Source organism: Caloenas nicobarica, chromosome 22, assembly GCF_036013445.1.
Source record: "Caloenas nicobarica isolate bCalNic1 chromosome 22, bCalNic1.hap1, whole genome shotgun sequence".
Lineage (NCBI taxonomy): Eukaryota > Metazoa > Chordata > Aves > Columbiformes > Columbidae > Caloenas > Caloenas nicobarica.
Window position 1 is genome coordinate 6,554,099 of NC_088266.1, and position 25,276 is coordinate 6,579,374.

At 47.1% G+C, this 25,276-nt stretch overlaps 4 protein-coding genes across 7 annotated transcripts; 2 read left to right on the top strand and 2 right to left on the bottom strand.

The window, feature by feature from the left end:
• Positions 1-733: 733 nt before the first annotated feature.
• Positions 734-1,417, bottom strand: HES5 (hes family bHLH transcription factor 5). The gene is made up of 3 exons (XM_065650074.1): positions 1,364-1,417; positions 1,086-1,251; positions 734-987 (listed from the first exon to the last, which is right to left on the bottom strand). The coding sequence occupies exons 1-3, from the start codon at positions 1,415-1,417 to the stop codon at positions 734-736; spliced, it is 474 nt and encodes a 157-aa protein (XP_065506146.1).
• A 6,133-nt stretch (positions 1,418-7,550) lies between these two features.
• On the bottom strand, positions 7,551-8,569 carry LOC135997461 (transcription factor HES-5-like). The gene is made up of 3 exons (XM_065650073.1): positions 8,504-8,569; positions 7,995-8,190; positions 7,551-7,816 (listed from the first exon to the last, which is right to left on the bottom strand). The coding sequence occupies exons 1-3, from the start codon at positions 8,567-8,569 to the stop codon at positions 7,551-7,553; spliced, it is 528 nt and encodes a 175-aa protein (XP_065506145.1).
• Positions 8,570-17,160: 8,591 nt separating this feature from the next.
• Positions 17,161-18,795, top strand: LOC135997493 (transcription factor HES-5-like). Of its 2 annotated transcripts, XM_065650116.1 has the most exons (3): positions 17,161-17,223; positions 17,405-17,585; positions 17,720-18,795. In XM_065650116.1, the coding sequence occupies exons 1-3, from the start codon at positions 17,161-17,163 to the stop codon at positions 17,953-17,955; spliced, it is 480 nt and encodes a 159-aa protein (XP_065506188.1). In that variant the 3' UTR covers positions 17,956-18,795. The 2 variants fall into 2 exon arrangements, with proteins under 2 accessions (XP_065506188.1, XP_065506189.1); XM_065650117.1 differs by lacking the exon at positions 17,161-17,223 and having other exon boundaries at positions 17,412-17,585; positions 17,714-18,795.
• A 1,073-nt stretch (positions 18,796-19,868) lies between these two features.
• TNFRSF14 (TNF receptor superfamily member 14) lies at positions 19,869-24,336 on the top strand. Of its 3 annotated transcripts, none has more exons than XM_065650138.1 (8): positions 19,869-19,965; positions 20,448-20,553; positions 20,964-21,089; positions 21,692-21,847; positions 22,143-22,233; positions 22,751-22,905; positions 23,015-23,031; positions 23,601-24,336. In XM_065650138.1, exons 1-8 carry the CDS (start codon positions 19,957-19,959, stop codon positions 23,706-23,708), a joined length of 768 nt encoding a protein of 255 aa, XP_065506210.1. In that variant the 5' UTR covers positions 19,869-19,956; the 3' UTR covers positions 23,709-24,336. The 3 variants fall into 3 exon arrangements, with proteins under 3 accessions (XP_065506210.1, XP_065506212.1, XP_065506211.1); XM_065650140.1 differs by having other exon boundaries at positions 22,855-22,905; XM_065650139.1 differs by lacking the exon at positions 21,692-21,847.
• The last annotated feature ends 940 nt before the right edge of the window (positions 24,337-25,276 follow it).

Here is a 25,276-nt window from a genome sequence, read left to right on the forward strand (position 1 = left end):
ACAGCCGTAACTTTCTTTCCTATAAGGATATAAAAATGAGCTTTTGCCTTTATAAAAGGCAGACATATCCTGAACCTCACAAACAGTACTCTGATTTTGTGAGCAAGACATCCTGAGGAATTTCCTCTACTTAGTTTGAGTTATGGTTTAACCATTTTCAGAGCATGCTCAGTACAGTCTACAAATATTATAGAACCCATTATGGCATGCACAGGAACGCCAGCTTTTCAAACGTGTCCGGTTAGACCAGCTGCTCTGCTCGAGACACCTTGGGCGCCCGTGGCTGCAGCGCAGCCGGGCAGTACGGCTGGGGCAACGGGAGACGCTGGGGAGTCTCAAATGGGGCCAGTCCGAGGAAAGGGCTCCTCCCGAACGGACACATTTGAAAATGCTAGCCTGAACATCTCAGAAGTTACTGCTTTCTCAACAGATGTACGCGTACAACCTCACTAAGGTTAAGAACAGCCGGTGTTCCTCTCCGAACAACACCTCTTGCTCCTCCTAGCAGGAGGGTTACATCTCACATTCTTTTAGAATAACTTTCTCTCCACGTGGTGGGATCATTTCAGTCCTTCTGGAAGAAGGGAAGCAGACATCCAAGCATAGTAATGCTCTGTAAAAGGAAAATGTTCTTCCCTACTCATGAGAGGAGCGGGGGGGACTTGTACAGCAAGTCACGATCTCCTCTGGAATACAAGCAAATGTCCAGGAACCACGGAATCGCACTTTTGGCCTACCAAGGCCTCCAGAGGCTGCAGGGGGGTTTCAGTGCTGCTTGTTTTGGAGGAGGCTGGTGGGTGGAAGCGGGTGCAGAAGAAGAACCAGAGTCCTTAGGCGCTGCTTGTGACCTCTGGAAATGGCAGATGAGCTTCATACGTGTTTCTGTGTTTGCTGAGTGGACAGACAGGAATTGCAGAGCTTCTTTGAGGCACCAGGCGTAACCTTCACAATAATCCTGCTGCAGGCTTTTGGCAGGCACTGCAAAAGCTGAAAGGGCAGAAGAGGAGAGAAGTGTTACACGGGGAGACTCAGGCTGGAGTTGTTCCTAAAAGTAGGGGCAGCGAGCATGACGGGGGTGTACTCACCTCGGCTGTATTTCAGGTAGCTGACGGTCATCTCCAGGATGTCGGCTTTCTCCAGCTTGGAGTTGGGCTGGTGTCTCTGGAACTCCTTCTCCAGGAGCAGTTTCAGCTGCTCGATGCTGCTGTTAATCCGATCACGACGCAGTTTCTCTACTATGGGTTTCCTGAGCTGTAACACAGAACAGGGAGAGGACAGTTAGCAACGAGACTTTCCCCTTCCCATCTCTATCAGCCCTTCTCGGCTCTTTGCCCTCACGGTCACAGAGGCAGCAGGTACTTACTCTGTTCTTCTCTTTGGGCGTGAGGATTTCCATGGAGAGAGCACTGGGGGCCATTATCCCAGGTGCTGGTTTGAGCTCGGAGCTGGCTGGTTCGTGAGTGCAGAAGGCAGCCAGGAGCTCCTCTATTTATCCACAGCGGCTGCATACAAATGTATGGGTCCTACGCGACTTTGAGTTTCCCACAGTCGACAGCCAATCCACACGAGCCCCAGGACAATAGAGAAAGCATCTATTACAGCATGGCAAATTGACTGTGAATTGCTTGGGGATAATACCCAGCTCCCAAAGGAGCAGGTGGACTGGGGAGCATGTGACACAATAGGGCTTGGCATTGCGGCGCTGGGGAAAGAACGTGGGAAAGCGTTTGCCGTCATTATAATCAAACTTCTGCCTGATGTTGGGTACGTCAACATCTCAATGTGCTGCCTTTTCCCAGGCTGTGGTAAAATTAAGCACAGAAGACTGATCCCAGGAAGAGATAATGCTCAGTCCCCAGGACCAAAAGAGGGGTTGAAAAGGAAAAGATGGAGAATTAGAGGGACTAAACCCTTTCATTGACATTAAACCATGCTTAGATGAATACAGTACCAGATAATTTTCAGGCAAATAGACACTAAAATCAAGGCAAGGTCCCTTAAAACAATTTGTGCTGAGCAGTTAGCTTGAAATATTTTCCTCCCCATTGTTTAAATACTTAAAGTCCCTCTATAAGTTACATACGGAGCTCTTCCTTGCCTTTGTTTGGGTAATCTGGGCTTTCCTACAGCAGCCCGTGACATGTAATGATTATGATGCTTTTCCCAAACACATCCTATTTAATTTCATGCTACTTTGCAAATGCATCGCTCGTCCCTTGGTCCTGAGTCTCCACATAAAGCACCTAAATATATTTTCTCTTTACAGACAACTGAGATGCAGTGAAAAATCAGTGAAAAATCAGTCTATTACTTTGCTCATATTATCTCACCTGCAGAACAGAAATAGAGGTGCTGGGATATCCTGTGACTGTTCAACCCAAAGACATTTTACATTTAGATGAATCACTTAGAGTGTAACAATTTTAATTGTTGATGGTTGTCAAAAACCTGTAATTGATCAGGGAGTACAAGTCCTATTCAAAATCATTCCCTGAATTATTTTGTTGGCTTGTAATGGGTAGTATTACCCGCGGGCAGGGCAATCCCCGGCTGCAGGTACTTGTGCTGTTATTGGAGTTTGATGTCACACGCGGGGCTTTGTGCATCTCTCGGGGGTCACAGGAGACAGAATGGACAGTGTGTCCTGCCACTCACCGTGCAGGAAGGAATCTGTTTGCAGCAGCAGCAAGCACAGCGAGCTGGGAGGGAAGCTTTGACCCAGTTTTCAGTGCTGGAAATATGAAATGAGTGGTTTTCAATAATGCCATCCTATCCCCAGCACAATGCCCCTGCACTCCAAAGGGCTAAACCAGCTCCCACTGATTAAAGCTTTATCCCTTCCTCCAAGTGCCGGGCAGATGGTGCAGCAGGCGTTGGCTTTCTTCTCGGGACCGCCGAGGCACGCTTCTTTTGTGGCCAGTTTAACACGGTGAATGGGGCGATGTGGGAAATCCTGGGAGCTGTGGACTCACACCATCTGATGTGGATGGTGGGCCAGGCAACGCTGCTGGGCGGCCAGTGCTCAGAACGGCCGCGGGGCTCAGCAGATCCCCTTCCTCTCCCTGTCAGCTGAAGAGATGGCAAATCCTCAGTTCCCCCCTTGCTTGCTGCATCTACCCTGTGTACTCTTGATGGGTAAAACAAATATTCCCCCACCTCTGTTTGGTTTGATTATTAAGGCCTGAAAATGTAATGGCAACGATATTTCCCCACTGCTGCTTCGGAATAATAAATTGTCTACTAGAATATATTCATGATGGAACTCGGTGCAGCATGCACTTTCTGTAAGGATTTCGGTGAGGAAAAAAAATCCTGTGCTGTAGGAAGCCCAGCTGCTCTTTGTTAGAAGTCTGTAACTAGTTTGCCCAGTTTGGGCTCTTTTAAAGTTCAGCTGTTAGCGCAATAGTCTGTCCAACTGAAACATGTTTGTGATCCAAATTCTTGTCGCTGTCCCTCATATCTGAGGAAGGAGTTTGTGCTTCTGAGTGTCACTGCAGAGCCAGAAGGAAAGATTGATTAAGGCTTAGAAGTAGGGATTTCCCTGGTTTTGGAATGAAGGATTTAAAGAAAGAAATCCCCCAAATCGCTAAATGTGTGGAGTTGACTAAACCAGGTGACACAGTAATTCCCTTCTTTGGAGGATGTTGTGAAATCTGGACCCACTCTGCAGAGATGACACATGCTGTGGACAAAGACTTGCTTTTTTAATGAAGATGCAGTTTTCAAAATCACACATGAAAACAGGGAGGTGCCTCCACTCTCGCTTGGTGTAGATATTGAAGAGTATAAGGGGAAATAAATCTGCAAAAAATTGTTGAAGTCTGTATTTGCAGACATTGCATGTCAGGCTGGAGGCAGCCCGGGAAATTCATGTGGGCCATGGAGCTTTCTGGTTTGTAGGTGGTGATTTCAGCCCACGTGCAGACTTACTACACACTCCATTTTCACAAACACTGCTACTATGTGTATTACCAATTGGCAGCTTTCTTAGCCCATCTGCTACTTGGCTTTCTGTGGAGAGGAGCCCAGTGTATTGCAATGTAGCAACAGGTCTGGAGCAAGGTGGGCGCCGAAACAAGAGTACAGAAATCCAGAATTTCATTGTCTATGTTATGCAGATTTAAAAAACAGTGCTCCTGTATGTTTGGGGCTGTACTTGGAGCACACAACTTGGTGGCTTAAAGCTTTCCCTTCTATACCACTGCTAGAGCATTTTTATTTTAGAGCATTTCCTACATTCACATCAGCCTCTCTCACAAATGCTATTGATGGTGTTTTTAAAGAAATAATTACGATTTTTTTTTTTCTGTGCTGTCCTTAAATGGTTCAAAATCTTTCTGACAACCTCTCTCAAGACACCTATTTAGTGTCAAAGAGCATAACATTCCCAGGTTTTAAAAGGGCTCTCGCATAATGCTGATCGATCAATGTGCTTCTTGAGAAAATAGCTCTCCAGATGGTCTATCGGGACAGGAATTGCTGGTCGCCACAATGCAGAGCCAAAAAGCGTCACTAATGTGGGCTGTTGTGAGGCACGCTTCCTTTGTGGTCCCTTTGAATGTCATAAATAGGGAAGAAAGTGTGGGAAACTCTGAGAAACTCAGGCCCACACTCTGAGGTTAATAGGGGCTTTGTCAGGAGAGTATTCCTGGGCTGTGGGATCAGCATAATGAACAACATCTCCCCGAAGGGTGGGAATGTATCGGAGCAGGGGAGAGTCACCCCAGGGGACAGAGGAGCAATAAGAAGCTTTGCAGTCAATTATTATAAGTGATAATAATTAATAAATTGTAAACATAACCTTTGCTGTGCCAAGACCAGTGAAACCGGAGGTCTGGCTTTTCGTTCTCAAGTAATTGGTAACTAAAGCCCAGTGGAGCAAGTCTTTGGCTGGTGAAAAACAGAAGTGATGCCTTTGCACCAGCCATGGATCTGACTCGCTGGAGCAAATGGAGGATTTCTGGGGGGTTTGCTTTCTTCCCCCTGCCCAGAAAGCAGCCACTTGCTGTCTCTTGTCTCTTACAGCACTCTGCAAACAGCAGGGCTGAACCTCACGTACACGAACAGCTGAGCAGGGCTGACTTCCCCGCCTCAGTGTAAATGAGAATCAGACCTTGTGGTCTGAATGACAGGAGCCATGTCTCTCCAGATTTATGCCAATATTTGTGGCAGGAGTTTGGGGCTTAGAATTCCGACTGGGATCTCACCTGAGTTGTCATTTCTGTGGCCTGTTCCTGTGTTAGTCTAGAACTAGAGGGACTGGGTTTAAATCCGAGCCTTCATTTTGTGCAGCTCTTCTTTGGTTTCCTTTCCTCTTTTCTGCTCGTGCTGTCAGTTTGACACAAACCGCAGCGGTGCTGTCAGCTGTGACACTCACAGCGAGCTGTACCGGGGTGGTAAGTAACACGTTACCTGCAGAACATCCCCGTCCTTATGGCAGCAGCAGAGTTCTCCGGTTCTCTGGGCCATGTCTGACCCTGGTCCTAGTCCCTGTGGTGCAGTCAGGTGTGCTTTGGGGCACATCGCATTTTGACTGAGCCCAAACTCCCCCAAACTTCCTATCTGCGAACTGCCTTAATTAGGCTTCGTTTAAAAATGCACAAGCATGGATGAACAGCTTGAATTTTGCTGAGATTCAGAAGCTTGTACTAATTAACACAGACAAGTTGAACACAGCAAGGTGAAGTGACTTTTTCACAATTGCTAAGCAACCAGAAAAACTAGAAATATCTCCTTGAATTATTTAATAGTTCATTAGGAAGAACAAATCTATCTGCAGCACTGGTACCAGCCCCTGATGAATTGCAGAACTGTACCAAAACCCACCTTGTATTGCATTAGCAGACAGATGGAGAGCACTTAACCCGTTTGTGCATGCAGGGTAAAATAATAACCCAAATAATCCATGCAACTGTAATGAGGCAGAGCAATATGTCCTTGACCTGGCTAGCTGGCTTTTTGGTCCTTTCCATACGTATAACAAAGGGTTTAATCACAAATGAAGTGAGGACTGGCCCGGTGCAGCCAGCGGTGTTTGAGTGCAGTTTGATCTTGTCAGCTTAGCGGATCTGAGTTTGCTTAGTGCTTATCTAAGGAGAGGGAATGCTTTTTCAGCCTCTGTTTGCTACCAAATTAGTTATACTTTTAGCCATACCTGGGCAGATTTCACTTCAGTAAAGAATGTAATTCTGTTATTGCCTGACAGAATTTGTGTTTAGGTAACAGGAAGTGCTAAAATTGAAAGGCAACAAAAACTCATTCACCCCATTGCGAGTAGTTTCAAAAAAGAGGACAAGATTCCCAAGCAGAGTCAGGTGCCAAACTCTTTGGAGGTTACTGGGAGTTTTGTGTGTTGCTCCCTCCTAAGTGGACAGAATAGCTTAAGACTGAACTCGGGTTGGAGGGCAAATTAATGGGGTATAAGGGAAAATAAACTGGCTGTGAAATGAGTGATTTGCTGAAGTCTGAATAGGTTGCTGTTAAGTATCTAGGTCTACATATCTCTATATCTCACTTCACTTTCACCTCCATTTTAATTTTCGTTAACTTTTCCAGAGGTTGCCTCTTTGCAGGATCTGAAATCCTGTTATGCCAAATGAATTTCACAAATGAAAACTATACTGGAATGAAGGGCTCAGAAATATGACATCTCCCAATAGTTTCCCCACTGCAGAAGGAATCTGGGTGCAACACTCAGTCCAGGAGTATTAGCCATTTTAATAATTTCAAACCAAAGGATTAATGACTAAAACCATTTTTATTGCATTGTACAGTGAACACAAAGTTGGACATCACACAGGATGAATACATCACAACTTTATAAAAGCTTTTTAAGCTCTTTAGCACATTTAGTGAATGATTATAAGGTATTTATTTCTTCCCTTCCTCCCCATTTTCCTTAAGGTATATCACAGGTATTTCCTTTACAAAAGGCATCAATTATCCCTCAACTGAGAGTAGCACATACCGACATTAAAAGAATTTTCCCTAGAGCTGTTATCATAACTTTATGTAAGAAGGTATACTAAAAATAGCATAGATACTTCAGAAGAATCAGTATTTCTTAATAGCATCTTTCACTCAAAAGGTAAAGGCTCAAGAGTCTTTATGATACAAAATACATTCTTCCAAGTGCCCCTTCTTTAGGAAGGTCAATACGTTATCTAGAGACAATGGAGCACTTGAACCAATGACCCCGGGAGTTAGTAGCAAGATTTCAAGTGGCAGCCAGAGCCTCAGCAGCCTTGCCAAGCAAAAGTGTGATGGAAACCGAGGGGCATTTGGCTCTCAAAGTCACTGCAGGGCTTGGTCCTCTCTTTGACCAGGAGCCACCAAGAAAAGCAGCAAATCTGCTGCAAGATATAAACACATTCCTTCACTGTGAAGGGAAACTACTCAGCAACCCTCATTTCTTGTGACAGAAAAACGATAACTGACCCCCCCTCCCACCTTTGGAAAGCAATGTTTCCTACTTTAAAGAGGAACTATGAAATCACAGGTCCCTCTAGTTTTTGTAGCAAAACATAGGAATAAAGCACAGTTCAGCAGTTCTACCAGGGTCTCCAGAGGGCAGGAGCAGCAACCAGAGTCTTCTGGGCAGGTGGCTTTGTGGCAAACGGACAGGGTGACAGCGGAGGGCTGCACAGAGCAGGAGCGCGCGTGACACCTGCACCTATCTGAGCTTTGCAGAGGTGCTTGATGAGCTGCACCTGCGTCTCCTTCCTGGGCTCATAGTAGGACAGAAAATGCATCGCTTCCTTGAGGCACCGCAGGTACCCGCTGTTAAAGTTCTGCTCTAGATTCTTGTGAACTAATGCTGGGAAAGAAAGAAAAAAAGAAAGAAACAAATGCAGAGGGTTAAGATCATGACAAGGGACAGTGCTGATTTGTGCGTTGTTGCTTTCAAGAGCCCAAGTCCATGAGCCTTGCTCCTGTGACCAGACCTGGTGTGTTACAGAGGCCCATGGGGGAGCAGACTTTGTGGTGTGAAATACCTGCTCTGCACTCACTGGGGTCCTGCAGCTGGCTCTGCTGCTTCAGGTAGCTGACAGCCACCTCCAGGATGTCGGCCTTCTCCAGCTTGGAGTTGGGCTGGTGTCTCTGGAACTCCTTCTCCAGGAGCAGTTTCAGCTGCTCGATGCTGCTGTTAATCCGGTCACGGCGCATTTTCTCCACCACCGGCTTCCTCAGCTGCAAGAGAGACGGAGCAGATTGTTAAGGATTTTCTGAGACCTGACCTAATTTCCCCTTGTGATGCCCTCTAAACACATGTTCAAAGATGCTTTCTTTGGGTAGGAGAGCTTTGCGATGCTATCTGTTCCCCACTCAATTTCATTTTAAAAAATGTATATAGTCTTCTTTATCTCTCTTTAACTTGTTTGCCTTCCCCCAGACCTCTTTCTCCTTCACCTCAGCTTTTCCCATGTAGTATTTATTTGACAGACGCAGCCCATTGTACAGAGCACAGACTAGCCTTTCCAATCCTGTCAAGGGCTCTACTTACTTTATTCTTTTCTTTTGGCAGCAGTTTCTCCTCCATGTGGCTCATGAGAGTGTTACTGGGAGCCATTCTCAGCGCTCTCAGCCCTGGGCACAGACCCCACGTCGGGCACTGTGCTGAGCGTCAGACCATGCTCGGGCAGTTACCGCCTGCTCTATTTATACATTGGGGAGTTTCAACAGATATGTGAGGCTGGGGATTGCTGGCGTTTCCCACAGCCGTTCGGCCAATCCAGGCACGCAGCTGAACAATAGAGGAGGCATCTATTAGTGCATGGTACATTGATTGCAAATGCCCGGGAGAGAATAACCTTCTGCCCACGCTGGCTGGTGGAGTGTGTGGCGGGGCTACCGGGGCTGCCCGGGGAGCTGGGAAAGCACCAACCCTCCAGCTGGTTCTCTGGGATCAACTGCGTTCCCGAGCCCGCGCATGTGCCCGTCACAGCGTGGCGTGGGGAGGCACGCTTTTGGGGGAAGGTGGGGAAGGAGGGGAGCACTGTTAGGGCTAAAATCAACAGCACCAGGGCCATCTCTCTGCTGTCTAGAGAGGGCACTTCACAGCCCTGGGTGTATTTGCACTGGTTCATACAGTAGTTACATTTTAATTGGTAAGCCAGAGTGTTACCAGTGTGAAGCAACAGATTTATTTGCATGATGTTTCTAAACACTGTGGAGAATCTGTAGTGAGGATGGTGGGATACTGGATGGACAGGGTGGATAAATAGGGAATGGGAAGCAAGTGGAAATGGTAACCTGTGCCTCCCTTCTCACAGCAAGGTCTGTGAGCCCAGCATTCCCGTTGCCTTTGTTAGGACAGCCATGCACCTTCGAGCAGAACCGGGCCATGCCGAGTCACCCCTGCAGCTCTTGCTTTTCCCTTTTCTACTCTGTCTTTCATACAGACATTTACAATAATATTAGTTAAGATGGGCTAAAGAACAGCATCAGATTCAACCCAGAAGCCCTAGGCCTTAGGATGTCAGAGGCGGGTCGTGAATGGGATTTAGTAGCTGAGGCCCATCTTCAGAGCTCGGCCAGGAGCTCGGTTCTGCTGCTGTCCCAGATTTCTGCTGCGCTCTGTTCTCCTCTGGCCATGGAGCATCACACTGCCCCACTGCAAACCGGACCTGCTGCAGTTTGCAGAACATGAGATCTTAGAGACCACCTAATTGCCTCCCTGTGTAAACCTTAGCATGTCGCACCCACTCCGTTTTCTTATCTGGAAAATGGGGATGGTGCTGCTTGCTTGTATTTCAGTAAAAATTAAGCAAACATTTTTTTGTGGTAAAGGCGAGAAAAAGAATGAAGCTATGTGGATGCTTTAGGTCAGTTCTGATTTTGTCTTGGGAGAAAAGTCTCTGCCTGGATACAGTCCTTGAGGCAGCACCAAAAACAACCCAGAGCCTACCCAAGAAAAGCCACGCTGCATCCCGCATCCGAGGGCCTGAGGCAGAGCTGTCTCGTGCTCCCGGTGCCCTGCGTGTGGCCAAGAATCTGGAAATGGAGATGGTGGAGGGAAGCCTGCAGTGAGGAGAGAAAGCCAAAGATAATTTCCTGCTTGGAAATCCTGAAGCCTGAGTTTAACGGGCACTTGACAGGGCAGAGGGAGGTGTTGCTGAAATAGCTCCGTGGTTTTCATTGTCGGGGTCTGAATGGGCTCAGCTCTTTGTGAAGGACAGATGTTGTCCTTGGAGCCCTTTATTCACTGCGTTGTGGGAAAGCCAGGAGACAGGACATCTCATGAACACTTTGAAGCTGTCAAAGGATTATGATACAAAATAAGACACAGCTCAGAGACAATGCCCAGCTGTAATATGGTGTTGCCCTTTTTCCTCCAAAAGTTGGTGTCCTGTGTTACCTCTTCCCTAGCCAGCAATGGTGGCAGGCCTCAGAGCTGACAGGTAGGTATGTACCAACCTGGCTGAAGAGACTCTTTAGTGTCAAAAACCATCTTTTTCCCAGCTCTGGAGAAGCAGCCCTGACCTTTATTGCTGTATTATAACTGATAGCCAGATGGTCTTTTGGGAGTTGGATTCTTTCCCTTTCTATCATTCAGGCTCAAGCACCGTCACTAATGTCGTGAGTAGTTGCAAGGCACACTTCTATTGTCCCAACAAGAAATGTTATCAATAGGGGAAAAGTATGGGAAACGCAGAGAAACTCAAACCCACACAACCTGGTGCTAATAACTCCTTTGTGGAGCCTGCGCTTCTGTCAAGGCGTGATGAACTCGCATGGCTTTTCACCGAGTATGGCTGAAAAGCGCATGTTTCACCTTGCAGGCAGGGGTTTCTCGGAGATCTGTCTTTACCAGGAGAAAGGGGCAACACGGGGCAAGGGGACAGAGACCCGGGTTTGCATGGGGTGGGCAGCAGAATACAGAGCTGCACTGGCTGACCCTGGGGCTGCGCTTTGCTTCACCGTGCCTCAGTTTGCCCGTCTCTTGGGAGCCTGGCAGAGGTGCTTCTTCCCTGGGGCACCCTTGTGTCACCACAGCTGCCTGGAGAGCAGGGCTTGCAGGACATGTCCTGCCTGCAGCCTCATCTCCAGCCGGCTTTCATCCCTTCCTCAGGCCAGCCCGTGGTTGGCACTGCTGGAAAGGCTTATTGACATGGGTAAAATGCAAAGTTTTTTGGGACCAAGGTCTGGTCTCGCTTGCACAGGTAATGTCTGAGCGGCAGCATCGCTGAGGAAGGCAGAAATTATTATCTTTGAATGCTTGATGAAACTTCTGGGTCTGTATGTTGTGCCACACATACCTTACTATTGCTGGCTGGCTGTGTCCTAATGTTTAAGATTCCTGGAATTTAGCACCATAAATCCCTTCAGCATCCTCATGCTCTTGTGACTTGCTCTGTGGAGGTTTCTTGCTAAGGTTTGAAAGGACAGGGTACTGTTTATTTGAGGTGAACCCTAACAATCCTTTGGCGGTTTTTAACTGACGAGCCACTGCTTACTTCGGTGTCACAAAGGTCCCTTCTCGCAGCCCCCAGGTGCCCCTAACCCTGCCTACCGTCTGTGCGCAGGGGCCCTCGGTGATATTACATTCTACACAGTAAAGAGTTTAAAAATTATTTGGCATGGGAGGCAACATATTAAAAAAATTATCCTGCAAAACTTGCTATTCAGGATTGGCTTCTTGCACTCTCACAAGCCAAGTGTAATTCTGCTGTCTGAACCGAGTGGAAGTGCAGTGAAATCTGCCTCTTTCAGGGGAAAAGGTTATGTTGTTATTAGACCTATTGTATAAAATATTCCATTAAATGTCATTAGCATGGCATTATCTTGCCTCCTTTAGACATCAGAACCCTGGCAAAAAGGGGTCTTTTGTTACTGTAAAGTACATTCTTCACAGGTTTAACCTTTTTTAATTAGTTTTTCTTTAGATCCAGAATGCTTAATATACTGCCATTCCCAGGTGCATAAGTGAAGGCAAGTGGACTTTGGTCATTAAGAAACGTATGAGACAATTTGATCTGCATTTTCAGGGTTGTTAGAGGCAAGAGCAATTTGTATAGCTGCTTGTTTGGGTGACCCTGAAATTGTCATGCACCAATGACATAGTCTTTCTGCAGTGAGTATTACAAATAATTAAAAATTAAGGAGAATTTATTATTTTTTGGCCCAGCTGAAATTCCCACAAGTCACCTCTCAGCACATTCAAGAGTGCACAAGAGGGATTTATTATTTCCTGGTATATTGACTCTGAAAGGTCTGGGGATTACAGCTGCTTTGCACATGAATGGCCGGAGTGTGTTGTACAAAGGGCCTGGTCTGTGGGATAATGGGGCTGGATGTGGGAAAGCGCTGACCCTGGGGAGAGCAGGCTGGTGCCTGATGGCAGGAATCAATTACGGCTCAAAGGAACACATTGCCCTGCCAGCAGCCTTTGGGGAGCCACCATGGGATGTGTTTGCCACCCTCCTCCTTCCAAAACCTGTGTAAACCGCAGAGTATCTCCTATCCTCCTGCTTTTGCCAGGGGACTCGCCTGCACCTTGCTCTGTAATTAGGCCAGTCAGTGCTACGTTAGTTATGGTCTGGGTAACGTAACTGTTCCCATCTCAGCAGCTCTCAAATGCGACCAGACAGGTTTGAGTTTTGCTCTCAAGTGCCCCAGATGCTGCTGACCTCAGCGGGAGCATGTGCTCCCCAAAAGTCCTTGGAAATATGGAGACCCCATCAGTCGGTCACCTGCCGGGCTCTGGCCAAGGAAGGACAGCCTGTCACTAACAACGAGGTGGAGGGAGCAAACACAGAAGCTGCTGAGTTCATGCACTTTCTGCATTGTTTTGGATGGGTTTTTTTGGAAGATGGTGGCATTTGGTTCTTACGATGGGCTCAGCACCTCTGAGGATCTGGCATTACTGCCAACCTTTAAAATGTCAACATTTGGGCTTTGAGAAACCAAGAAGTGGGCTGAAAGTCATAGGGATTTAACAAAAACATTTTCATGTGTCTAAGAAAAATACAAGTCCTTTGAAGTACTATTCTGTTGAATAGATCATTAAGTATTTGCTGATCAAGGATTTGAGTGCATCTTCCTTTTCAGCATTTCATGAGCTTGAACAAATTGTACTAAATAACCGCTACTGTACTTGAGTGCAAAGGAGAACTTCAGCATCCGCTTATCTAAGGTGGTGCGGGACTGCGAGTGTGGTCCAGGCTGGTCAGCCAAAGTCTCCCACAAGCTATGGAGTTGACTCCTTTTCAGAGATACCAAAGCTAATTAAATCAAAAGTGTATACTGAGCATCTTTGCAAACCAGATGTCTCAAATAGCTGCTTGGCGATAGAAGCACTGCAACCAGTAGGCTATTTGAAATACTGAAATTTTGGTATTCTCCTGTCTGCCTTATTTTTCTTCCTTTATAAAACATCACTAATAATATGTCCTTATCTCACAGAGGAGGTTGCTGAGAATTCATTAGCTGGTATTTGTAAAGCACTTTGAAAATGCAAAGCCAGTGCATTATTCCTAGTCTTCTGGATGCTTTCCATGTTATTAAAACTGGGATTTCAGAAAGGCTTATCGGGGATCAAAACAGCATCCCAAACTTGAAAGGAAGCACGACTGTTAAACCATCAACTGTCGCCTCCCCCTCCAGCCAGATGTTAAGCCCCAAAGAGCCGAAGTGGCACAAGGAATTACTTTCCCAAGTTCCCCCAGCTGGGCTGACAGGCCGTGATCAATGGTTTTCTCCCCAGTGAGTGCAATGCAGATGGTCTGCCCAGAGCAAGGGTTCTGTGGAGCACAAAGGGAAGTCAAACACCATTTCTAATTCAGCTTGTAGCATGGCACACTTCCTTTATCCTGCGCCTGAATGCCCTGAATGGGAGAGCAGTGTGGGAAACTGGAAGGAACTCCAAACTCACAGAGTCCGCGGTGCTGTAAGACACCCCTGTCCCCAAACCACATCTGCCTGTGACAGACAGAGGGAAAAAGAGTGACAGAACAAAAAATCAGATTATAAAAACTTCATGAAGGGGAAAATAAACCCAGAGTAAATGGGGAAAAAAGTGAAGGAAGGTGTGCAGACAAACAGAAATTGTGCCAGGCTCAAACGGGGCACTGCTGGCAGCACAGCGAGGGTGGGTGAGGGACAAGGACAGGGACAGGAGCTGCAGGAGCAGAATCTTGCTCACCCACCAGTAAGGCCAAAGAAAATTGTCCCACTGAAGGTGGCAGAGGTGATTTTGACCCACGCTGAGGCTTCTGAGCCACTTATTCTGTTTGTCTTTAATTCCCCAGATTTGTTTAATATGTTTTGGAAAACACAAACCCCTGATATTAGCCAAGCTGCTCGTAAGCTTATGCAAACTGTTGCAAACAGATACAGAAGCTCCTCCAAACCCCGATTGCCCTGGCATGTTAATCTGAACTGCTGTTTGCTGTAATTTAAATATGGAGTTTAAATCCAGGCCTGATTTCCTCCTGGCAGCTTGGAGATCTGCAGGTGAGGCACAGCCTCCTTGCTGCACAGTGCTAAGGGAAAAACATGACACCTGTGGAGCATGAGGATATCAGGATATTTTTGTAGATAGAGCTATAGGAGTTGGGCTTGGTTTTTAAGAAAATTAGGTTATATTTTATACCAGTAATGCTATGGGGAAGCTTTGCTCTTCATTAATACTCCTAAACTATTCTGTGTTGCTTGGATGAGATAAATGGGATATAATAGAGCAGATTCTGGTATTAGTGTTTGAAATGTGAAAATTCAGGCTCAAATTTTGCTGATTATGATTTTGATGAATTCCACTGTAGGTGCAGAGGTGATTTATATTTACAGCAGTTTACCGGTAGCTCTGGAGGTACAAAAGCTGCAGGATAAATCTAGCAGCCCGCTTCTCTCTTCATGGAGTCCACAGTTTCTATTGATTTCAGTGAGGATGCAAGTAAGGCCCTTAGCATTGGGCCCATTTTATTTTTGACCTCAGGATGGTCTATAGGACTCAGAGCTGACTGAGTCTCCTACATTTTGCTGTCTTCCCTGTTCTCTGCTCAGAAGCGTCGCTCTGTCCCCGCTCCCAAGTGTTTCAGCTTTCTAAATGACTTCCTAACAGAAGGCTGTGGAAGATTGTGGACCTCAGAGTTTCCCACACCATTTCTTAATGATATTCATCCCCGTCACAAAGGAAGTGTGCCCGACTACAAACTGCATTAGCAACGGTGCTTGGCTTTGCATTGTGTGCAGTGGGAAACTTTGCTCCCAAAAGGCCATCTGGGCAGCACACAGCAGAGGAGAAGCCACGAGCATCTCTGCAGACTTGGGAAAGCTCTTCCTAAAGAGTGAACATCTGGCAGGGATTCAGCCAGAAGACTCTTGCTAATGCCATGTTTCAAACACATTATCCAAATGCAGTATCTTGGGATCCTAATAAGTTTTCTATGTAATATTGTGTATGTTTGGAACCAGAGTACAAGGTGTGTCATTCAGAATTCCTTATAGGGAGGAATTTTTATTACCACTTTTCTGTAGGATTTCCCATCAAAGCAGAAGAAGAGCATCTCCTTGAAGTAACTGAGCATCTAATTTGAGTAACTATTCCAAGATGGTCAGTAATTGGCTAAATTTTCCCCTCGCAGACTGTGAATCCAAAGAGAAAATTAAAAGCTATTTTAAATACATGGATTTATTTCAGATGCTTTAAAATTCATGCTGTTCCTATAGCTGCTTATTAGTGAGTTCATCTGGAAAACAGAAACTGTCTCTAGCAAAACTGCTAGTGGACCCTGCTGATCAGGGAATTGACACATTTCTTCTTCACACACTTGATTAACGAGCTCAAGCGACGGGTTACTACTCAGGAGTTTCTGTTTCAGAGAATCTCCCCAAGAGGGACGCACAGAGGGAAAGGTTGGTTTCAGAAGTGGCATTACACGGGCTCAGAGATAATCCACAGGCTTTGGGGAGAACATGTGAAATGGTGTCACAAAAGCTTTCCCACAACTTGACATAAAAGCCTCGGAGCTCAACAGCTGCTGCTCTGTAGGGAACGAGGGAGCCCATTCACCAGCAGCACAATGGGGCTGGACAGCAGATCCTGGAGAGGTCACGAAGCCTTACCTGGGCTGACGGGCAACGAGCTGCGGAGGGACCGAGAAATGTGTCCGTGTGTGTGTGTATTCACATTAAAAGATGTGTGACCACACACATTTGTATTAATATATACACAGACACACACACACACATATATCAATGTAAACACAAACAGTATTTATTTATTACAGTAAGAGATCCCCAAACATAAGCCCTAAAATCACTTGACAGTAACTTATCTGATTATTATTATTCCGGTATTGAATGTTGCAGAGGGAGATACTGGTGCTCAGAGAGAAGCGAATTGAACTGATCATGTCAGAAACATAAGGTGCTTGAGAGTGTTCTGAAGAGGTGCCTAAGATATCAAGGGAAAAGAACAAAGATCAAAACAGAAAAGGTTTTCAATAACTGTGTGTGCTTACAATTAGATGTATTTATTTGCGGTAAGCCAAACTGGAAAAGCTGATTTCTGTTTCACAGGGGCAAAACTAGTGTCACAGTCACCCGAGGGAGAACAACTGGCTCTGGCTTAGTGAGAAAACAAGGTCAGTGGATTTAAAGAAATTCTGCTCTTTATCTCAGAGGGCCAGAAACTGCCCGCATGTGCGTGTGCGCCTGTGCACGCTGCAGCGTGTGCCGCCATGCGAGCCTGGAGCAGAATGCAGCCCCACACAGCAGGTCGTGTCCTGCACAGGCAGCGACCTCCTCCTGCCTCTGACCTCCTCCTGCCTCCACGCTCTACGCCCAGGGCTGCGGCCGGAACGCCATTGATCCGCGGCATTAGTCAGCAGCCTTTTCCCATTGAAGGGCAGCTCTTTCCCAGCTCCTGACACGTAACTCTGATCCCAGGCTTTCATGCAGCACACACTCCCCACCTGCTCATCTGGGAGAAGGTCATTATCCCCCGGCTATTCACCGCCAATGGAGCATGCAAGAATAGATGCTTCTCCCTTTGTGCAGCCATTCTCCCTCATTGGCTGTGGAGTGTGGGAAACTCCAGCAAGCTGCAGACCCACAGACTCTCAGGGAGGCTGCACAGTATAAATATCAGGCAGGGGCAGCTTCCAGCCACACATTTCTCCTGGACTTCCACTCTGGGACCTTCCTTTCTCAGGACAGATGGCTCCCAGCACTGTTTTCCTGGAGCCTGACAACCTGCTGACACCAAAGGAGAAAAACAAAGTAAGTCCAGGCACAGGAAGGCAGCTCCGAGCCACACTCTCAGCTGTTCCCATTGCAGTTTACACCAGCTGAGAAACTGCTCCACATTGCTTAGGAACAGTGACAGGCAACAAACAGTCCTGGGAAATGGCAGAGAGAAGATCCATCTAATAATAAGTCTCTTTTCCTTTGCTTTTTACAGTTGAGGAAGCCGGTGGTGGAGAAAATGCGCCGTGACCGGATTAACAGCAGCATCGAGCAGCTGAAACTGCTCCTGGAGAAGGAGTTTCAAAGGCACCAGCCCAACTCCAAGCTGGAGAAGGCCGACATCCTGGAGATGACCGTCAGCTACCTGAAGCAGCAGAGCCAGCTGCAGGTGAAGAGTGAGTATTGAGTTTTGTTTCAGTCTCTAGCTTGCTGCAAATCTGTGACAGTTTTATGAATCTCTAGCCATGAACAATTGCTCTAAGCTATCATTTCTTCCCCCTCCCTCTTCTCTTCCCTTCTCCAGCTGCAGGATCCTTCCATAAAAGCTCTCAGTTTGACTTCAGAGAGGGCTATTCTAGATGTTTGCAAGAAGCTTTCCATTTCCTCTCTCTTCATAAAGTCCGGACTGAAACGCAGACCAAACTTTTAAGCCACTTCCAGAAGAGCCAGTCGGCTGCTATGGAGGTCACCTTGTCCCCTGGGAACCCCAGCACCCTGAAGCAAGCGTCTCCCAAAGATGCCGGTGCTCTCTGGAGACCCTGGTAGTCAGGGGAGTCCTTCCTGCATGGACCTTTGCCTTTTCCAGTCCAGAGGAAGGATCTGACAGCATTTGCTAGTCCAGCTCTGATCCTCTCTTCTGTAGGGAATTTTATTTCCCCTGTGTATTTTATTTATGTGTGAAAAGAATGGCATAGTTTTGACTTTAGCGGGATCCTCTGGCAAAAGTTCAGGCATTCTGCTGAGTGGTGTTGAAGCTGTGTAGACGCTGGTGTAAAAGCACACAGCATCCTGCCCAGTCAGGGGGCAAAGGTCTTCAAAATGGAGGGTATTTTTGTAAATGTTACGGTCGTGACAGACAAGAATTGCTGTAGGAGAGATTTCTCTAATATTTTTTGCAAGAGCCATCAGCTTTGCTCTGCCTTGACTAGTGACACTTGTTTGCTCAGTCACTCCAGAGGATAAATTTACTCCCCTTTATTTCATGCACACTTGATTAAAATCAGTTTCCCTCTGCTTATAGCTTGTACAGCATCAAAGATGGTTTTTGGTTTGGATCTTTCCCCAGTGACCCTTTCATAGTCCTAGATATAAAGTGTGGCAGATGAGCAGAAGCTAGGAAACTATGTAGAATATTTCTACTGTTTTGCTGCTTTTTTCAATTTAGAAAAAGAGTGTGTTACTGCTTTATGTTAAAGAAAAGGTAGTAGGTGAAAGGCTTAATTGGTCAATGTTATACATTTTGAGTGTAAGCTATGCTTTTTCTAGCATTTTCATTATAATAATGATTTTTGTGTGTATTGAGTGGTTTAATTCATGGTGGATCGTGTTTCTCCCGCTCCTGGGACAGCCCCATGGCTTCTGTGCATACTGCGTATGCGTCTGTGTTTGTAGAGAGCAATAAAATGCATTTGTGTGCAACTTCTGTCTGGGTCCTCTCCCTCTGAGGGGTAAGTGATGATACCAGTGAACTTGGACTTGTCAAACCCTTTCGAGGGCGGGGTGAGGACAGTCAGACCTTCCCGTCACACCAGCAGCCACTGTCTCTTGTCAGAGAAGCGTTGTCTGTCGCGTCAAGTGAAACTTGAAGCAGTGGAAAAAAGTGGTGACGTGTAGGAAACCGAGGCAGCTGCCGCACCGTAAAATCGGCTTATTTTGTCCATCCCAAATAGCTAGAAAAGTTAGCATGATCGCCTGAAAATCAAAGGAAACATTGAGCAAACTACAGACTTGTCTCACAGTTTGCTCACCTGTTCCCTGAGGGGTTCACTGCAGTTCTGAGCTCATCAAAGCCTTGACAAAAAGCTCGTCTCTTCACACTCCTACACTGTGTCCTGCTGCAAGAAACGCTGCCCACTCATTTCAGAAACTAGCGAAGTATTGCTGCTTTTTTCTTTTCCAAAAATAGAGAGGAGGAAATCTACATTTACATAAACTGCTTCCCTGTGGTGCTCGAGGAACTCATTTGAGCAATATTTTTAATATTCACAACAACAGCTGTTTTTAAATCCCGCCTGTTCTTTTGGTAACGTAAACATCTGCTGACCAGAAGCTGGAACGTGCACTGGTTCAGTGTAACCCAGCTCCTCCAGTGCTGAAAAATACACAAAAGGTGAGAGAAGGAGCTTGAACCAGCGTTAAGGGCAGACTTCGGCATTTCTTCTTTAGGTCAGTAATTAATCAGGCAGCTGCGAGGTATTTTTTCAAGAGTGGATTGTTTTCCGGTTAGTCTGGTGTACTTCCGAGAACACAAACGCGGGCTCTAAGGCAGTTTTGAGATGTTTACCGGGTTTCTACCCGGGTGTCCCCGGTGTGACCGGTCGGGGAAGGTGGCGGCGCGACCCCTGTCACCCGCCGGCCGCCGTCTGGTGGGGGCAGCGCCCGCCCCGCCCGGGCGCCCCTTCCTTTCCCTTCCCTTCCCCTTCCTGCCCTGTCGTGCTTTCGTTTTCGGAGTGTGTCCCAGCGCTCGGCCCCGGGCCCTGAGGTCCGTCCCGCTGCGTGGGGCGGCCCCGGGGGAGGCCCCCGAGGCGGGACCCTGCCCGGGGGACCATGCGCCTGGTGAGTGGGGGCGCGGGGCGGGGCCGCCCCTCGGGGCCCCTGGGGAGGGGCGACGCCCGACCTGGACCGGCCGGGGCTCTTGAGCTGGGAGGAGACTGAGGGGTGACTCATTCATGGGGATCAATATGGAAAGGGGGAGTGTCAGGAGGATGGAGCCAGGCTCTTCTGGGTGACAACCAGTGACAGGACAAGGGGCAATGGGTACAAACTGGAACACAGGAGGTTCCACTTAAATATGACAAGAAACTTCTTGCCAGTGAGGGTGCCAGAGCCTGGCCCAGGCTGCCCAGGGGGGTTGTGGAGTCTCCTTCTCTGCAGACATTCCAACCCGCCTGGACACCTTCTGTGTAACCTCAGCTGGGTGTTCCTGCTCCGGCGGGGGATTGGACTGGATGAGCTTTCGAGGTCCCTTCCAACCCCTGACATTCTGGGATTCTGTGATTCTCTGATTCTGCGACATCGGTTCTTGTGTTTTCCCGAAGGTTCTTGCCGTTGTGCTCGTCATGCAGCTGGGCAGTGTGGAAGCCCTGGACTGCGGGCTGGGGGAATATCCCGTGGGCGCGGAGTGCTGCCCCATGTGCGCTGCCGGTAGGTGACACCGCTTGCCGTGGCGGCTGCCGAGGAGGCGCCTTCCCGCCCCCCTCCCGGGGTCACCCCCACCCCACTGTCAACAGCTGCACCCTGACAAGGGTCCCACAACGCACAGTTGAGAGCAACACACCTATATTAATATCTCCCAGCCCACATTCGTGCCACACACCACAGCACAAGGGCTTGTCCCTTCACTGGGGCCTGTGGTACTTGATAATTTCACTGTTTCCCGGGCCTTTCACTTTCGGTTTCTGCTTTAGGATCATCACTGCAATTGCTATTGGGATATTTCTGAGGTCCTTGCAGTTTATTTACAGTAGTTACGGGTGGTGTGATACCAGTGTCAGTCCCTGGCCTGGTCAACTTTGCTAACGGAGCCACTTTGGGGGGCTGTTTCTGGTTTTTAGGACTTCGTGTTTTCAAGCATTGCACTGCCAATTCCAGCACGACATGCGTTCCGTGTGTTAATGACACATACACAGACCATCCCAATGGTTTAGAACACTGCAGTCAATGTAAACGGTGTGATGAAGGTAAGGAGGATGCTAAAGAACCAGTTTAAATGGATTTTTTCTGCTTTTTGTGAATACATTCTCCTCTTCTCCTTTCTTGCCTCATTCGCTTGATTAATTGGTTATGGAGTATGAAGAACTGAGAGGGTCATGTCACTGTGCAGACCTCGGGATGCTGGTGCGGGGTGATGGCAGGAAAAACTGGCACAGATCTCCAGCTGGCACCAGTGGAAGTTTGATCTGCAGCCTCTCTCTTGACATTTAAAGGCTCCTTTACATTGCAGCATGGTGTCTGAAGAGCTGTCTTGGAACACTTGGAATTTCAGGCCTGAAATTGCTGTTGGTGGAGCTGTCCTGCTCCAGGACAGCTAATTTAAAAACATCTGAGTTGGGAGCATTTGGCTTTTGCCATGAAAGTCACTTAGGACAGACGTAAATGTGACCTAAGACGCTGTGTCCGTGAGGAGCTGGGCTCTCTTTATACTTCAAAACAGGAGTTATCTTCACTAATCCTCTTGGTTCTGCTGCATCAAGGCAAAGCTGAATGTTCACTTTTGCTTTTGTATCATCTGCTGGTTGTTCCCATGTAAATGCCTGTAGCTGTGGCTGCAAATTTCCCTTAGGAGCCAACCTGGTGCCAGAAGTAGCCTGTACGCACACGAAGAACACGGTGTGTGGCTGTCCGCCTGGGTATTTCTGCAGTTATGTTGGGACTCGAGACTGTGAACTGTGTCAGCGCTACACTGTCTGCTTTCCCGGCAGTATGGTCAAAGAAAGGGGTAAGCCAACATAGCACCAGTAACACCAACAGCAGAACTTTCTTGTCCTGACTCATTGTCAGAGCACCAAAGTACAGCCAAAAGCTTGCAGGATCCATAGAAATCCGAGATGCTGAGTTGGTGGTGTGGCCAAGAATGCTTTTTTTTGCTGTCTCCAAAGACAGAGCATGTGAGCTTTTGTGTGCAGTGAAGAGTCTGTGCAGCCATCCCTTGGTCATTTACAAAGACCATTCTGGACTGGAGCTCTCCTTAGCCGTAGATACAGACAGAAATCCTGTTGTCTTCTCCTTCGCAGGCACAAAGACCATGGACAACGTGTGTGAAGCCTGCCCTCCTGGCACCTCCTCTACAGCCGACATGCCCTACGCTTGCAGACCGCAGCCCAAGTAAGCAGCTCCTTCTCTTTGTGGGCCTGGGACTATTCTCTGTAACTGTGGGTCTGCATTTTGCTTTGAAACAGCAGTTTCCTGCTTCCAGTAAGGCACTGAGTGTGCAATCCTGTTTCCATGTCCCACTCTTTTTTGGGAACAGCTGCACTTCTCTATGAACTCATTAACACAACAGATTTAGCCTTCAGCCTCTTGTCCCAGCTTGTGGCTGCCCAGGAGGCTCTCGGAGCTCTGATGAGCTGGTCAGGAGCCATGAGGAGCAGCGCACTCCTCCGGGTACCGGGTTTCTGTGACACATCCCTTAGCTGCAGCAGAACGGGTGGGAGTTTGCCTCTGAGGAGAAGCAATTTGCATTTACAAGCGTTAAGATGAAGAGGTAAAAGTCAGCTCCTGCTCGGGTTACCCACCAAGTCAGAATCTGAGTGCCCCTGGACGCGGAGGTGTGATGTTGAGAACAGCACAGCAGTTCTGCTGATGGGTTCTAAGAGCACAGTTATTTCTTTTCTTACATCAGGCATGAGGAGAGTGGCCCAGGACAAGGAGAGGATGGGAATCCCAGCTCAGCTTACTTTGTTGCAACAATTGTTTCTGCTGTTGTAATCGTGCTACTTGTTGCAGCTGGCTTTGCGTGTGTCTGGCAAAGGAGGAAACGGAAACGTTTTGTGCCACGTAAGTACGAAACCATGTGTATAGAGGACAAGATCACATGATTAGAAAAATCATTAGTATAAAGTTCACCTTACTGCAATTTGATGGGACTGTTTCATTTTCTTTGCAGTTGTGCAGCAATCTGGGGTGAGTATCTCTTCTTTCTTTATTTATATTTGGTAATATGTTGCAGTCTGAAGTAGGTTTTTTGTTTGGTGGTTGTGTGTGCTCTGTGTCTATGTGTTTGATGGGCTCAGCGTGTACTGGAGCAGCTTGTGGATACTGGGAGTGTCTGTGAGTTCAGAATCCCTAAAACTTTGCAGTATAAACTCATTTTATTTGATTCTCTTTCGGAGGCCTGGGATCTAGTCCCAAGGCCATTGTTGTCACCTGGCATTGTCTAAGAATGAATATTGAAGGGGATTTAGGAGATGGATGCCTACTAAAAATACAAGCCTGTCTTACGTAACTGTGTTTATTGATCTCTCCATGCTACAGTCGTATGTATCCCCTAAAAGTTCTGTTAATGGTTTGCACTGTGCAGATGGTGATGAGTTTCACAGGACAAACCTCGACTGGGCTCTGTAATTTGCACTTGTGATTTGAGAGGGGACCTACAGTGACAAAAGTCCGGCTGTTAGCAGTGAAACCAGCAGGCAATGCCAATAAAAGCTGACCCTTCTAACTCCTCTGTTTGCTTTTGACATGTTGTGAAGAGTGGACAGCAGGGTCAGACTTCGATGGGAAATGTGGATAACAGGGATCAAACAACTGTTCCTGTGCTGGAAAGTGGTACCGGCCTTGAAGAAATCAGGCTTGAATAGCCATTTTTGTTTGAACTATTGTAAACAACGGACATGGTAAAAAACAAAACCAAAAAACAACCAAACAAAAAAATCTCAACAAAAAAAGCCCAACCTTTTTTCCAAATATTCATGGAGAAAAATACAGCTTGAAAATGAAATGTCAGATCTGCAGAAGAGCCGAGGAAATAGCCAAGTGGCATCTTCTGCAGCGTCGTTTGCAATAGCTGAGTGATGGAGGTTGCTCAGAACCGCCAGAGCTTGGAACCTCTTACCCTCTGCCCCTCTGCATCCCAGCGCCATGCAGCAGCATGCCGCACTGAGCCTGCAGTTTCTTACCAACCGGGACACTTATCGCTTGGTAGGCATGTAATTATTCCAAGATATGCTTGTTAGTGGAAAAACCCATCTTTTTCATTGTAAAAATTCCACATAACTTATACCTAACACATTTTCCAAATGCATTTTGTACAATTTTTTCTTTTTTATAGGAGAATATCGATGGGCAAAAGGACTCTTGCAGAGCAAGAAACATGTAGCTTTTTCTAATGTCATGAATTATACAATTTCTGTCTTTTGCTGGTCACCTCTGCTCTGATCTGTGATCATGTGCTACAACGAAAGGTCCTACCTGAACATTGTATGTAGAAATAAAGTTTTTAGCAATGAAAACACGTGGAGCCTGGTTTGTCAGCAGGTGGCAGCATGGGAGAAGGAAAGGCGCGTTTCCTCTGCTTCTGGAAAAGATGAAATCTGAATCCTGTTTTCCTCAGTATGTGATAAAGCTTCTCTGATGCTTCATTGCCTGCGAGTCTACAATGGAATCAGATCTGCAGCACACCACCTCTGGGTACAGTATTCTCCACAAGGCTGAAGTGTTTTTCTGCAGGAGCCTCTAATTTCTGTCCAGTTACATGTATTTGTCCGCTGCCTTGGTTATTGATGGAGATTTTGTTGTAGTCGGGGTGTGGGGTGTTGGAGGGGCTGAAGTGGAGGCTGCTCAGCGGAGTCTCTGCTCAAGATGTACAAACACACGTTATACATAACTTGGCTTCCAGAAACTGTAAATGACAACAGAGGTTATTGTGTGTGTGCGAGTCATCCTGCTGAAACACAGATTGTATTGGTTTGGGCAGGGCAGTGTGTGTGTGGAGAACAGTTCATGTCCGAAAGTTTTGGGGACAGTTTCATTCTTACCTAACACTAAATACATTATTTACCTGTGCAGGTGGAGAAAAAGATGGTCTTGTCCAGGGCTCTGTTCCTTGGAAAATAACTGAAAAGTGATCGCAACTTGGGTTATGCTGGCACAGACACCAAGCGACAGATGGAAAGAGGCTTCTGCAGGTGGGAGGCGTAATAAACTTGCATGAAAAAATAAAGTAATTTCCATGTGCTGTAGTAATAACTTGGAATAAAACCTCCCAGGCACATTTTAATTATCCCTTTAGCAGTTGCAGGTGCCAGAACTTCTAATGGCACATCTCCAGAGCTTAATGATTTTGCAGAGTAATTAAATTGTCAGCCACGTGAAGCTCCTCCACCTGACCTCTGCACCTCATTGGCTATTTCCCTTGCCTGGCAGAGCC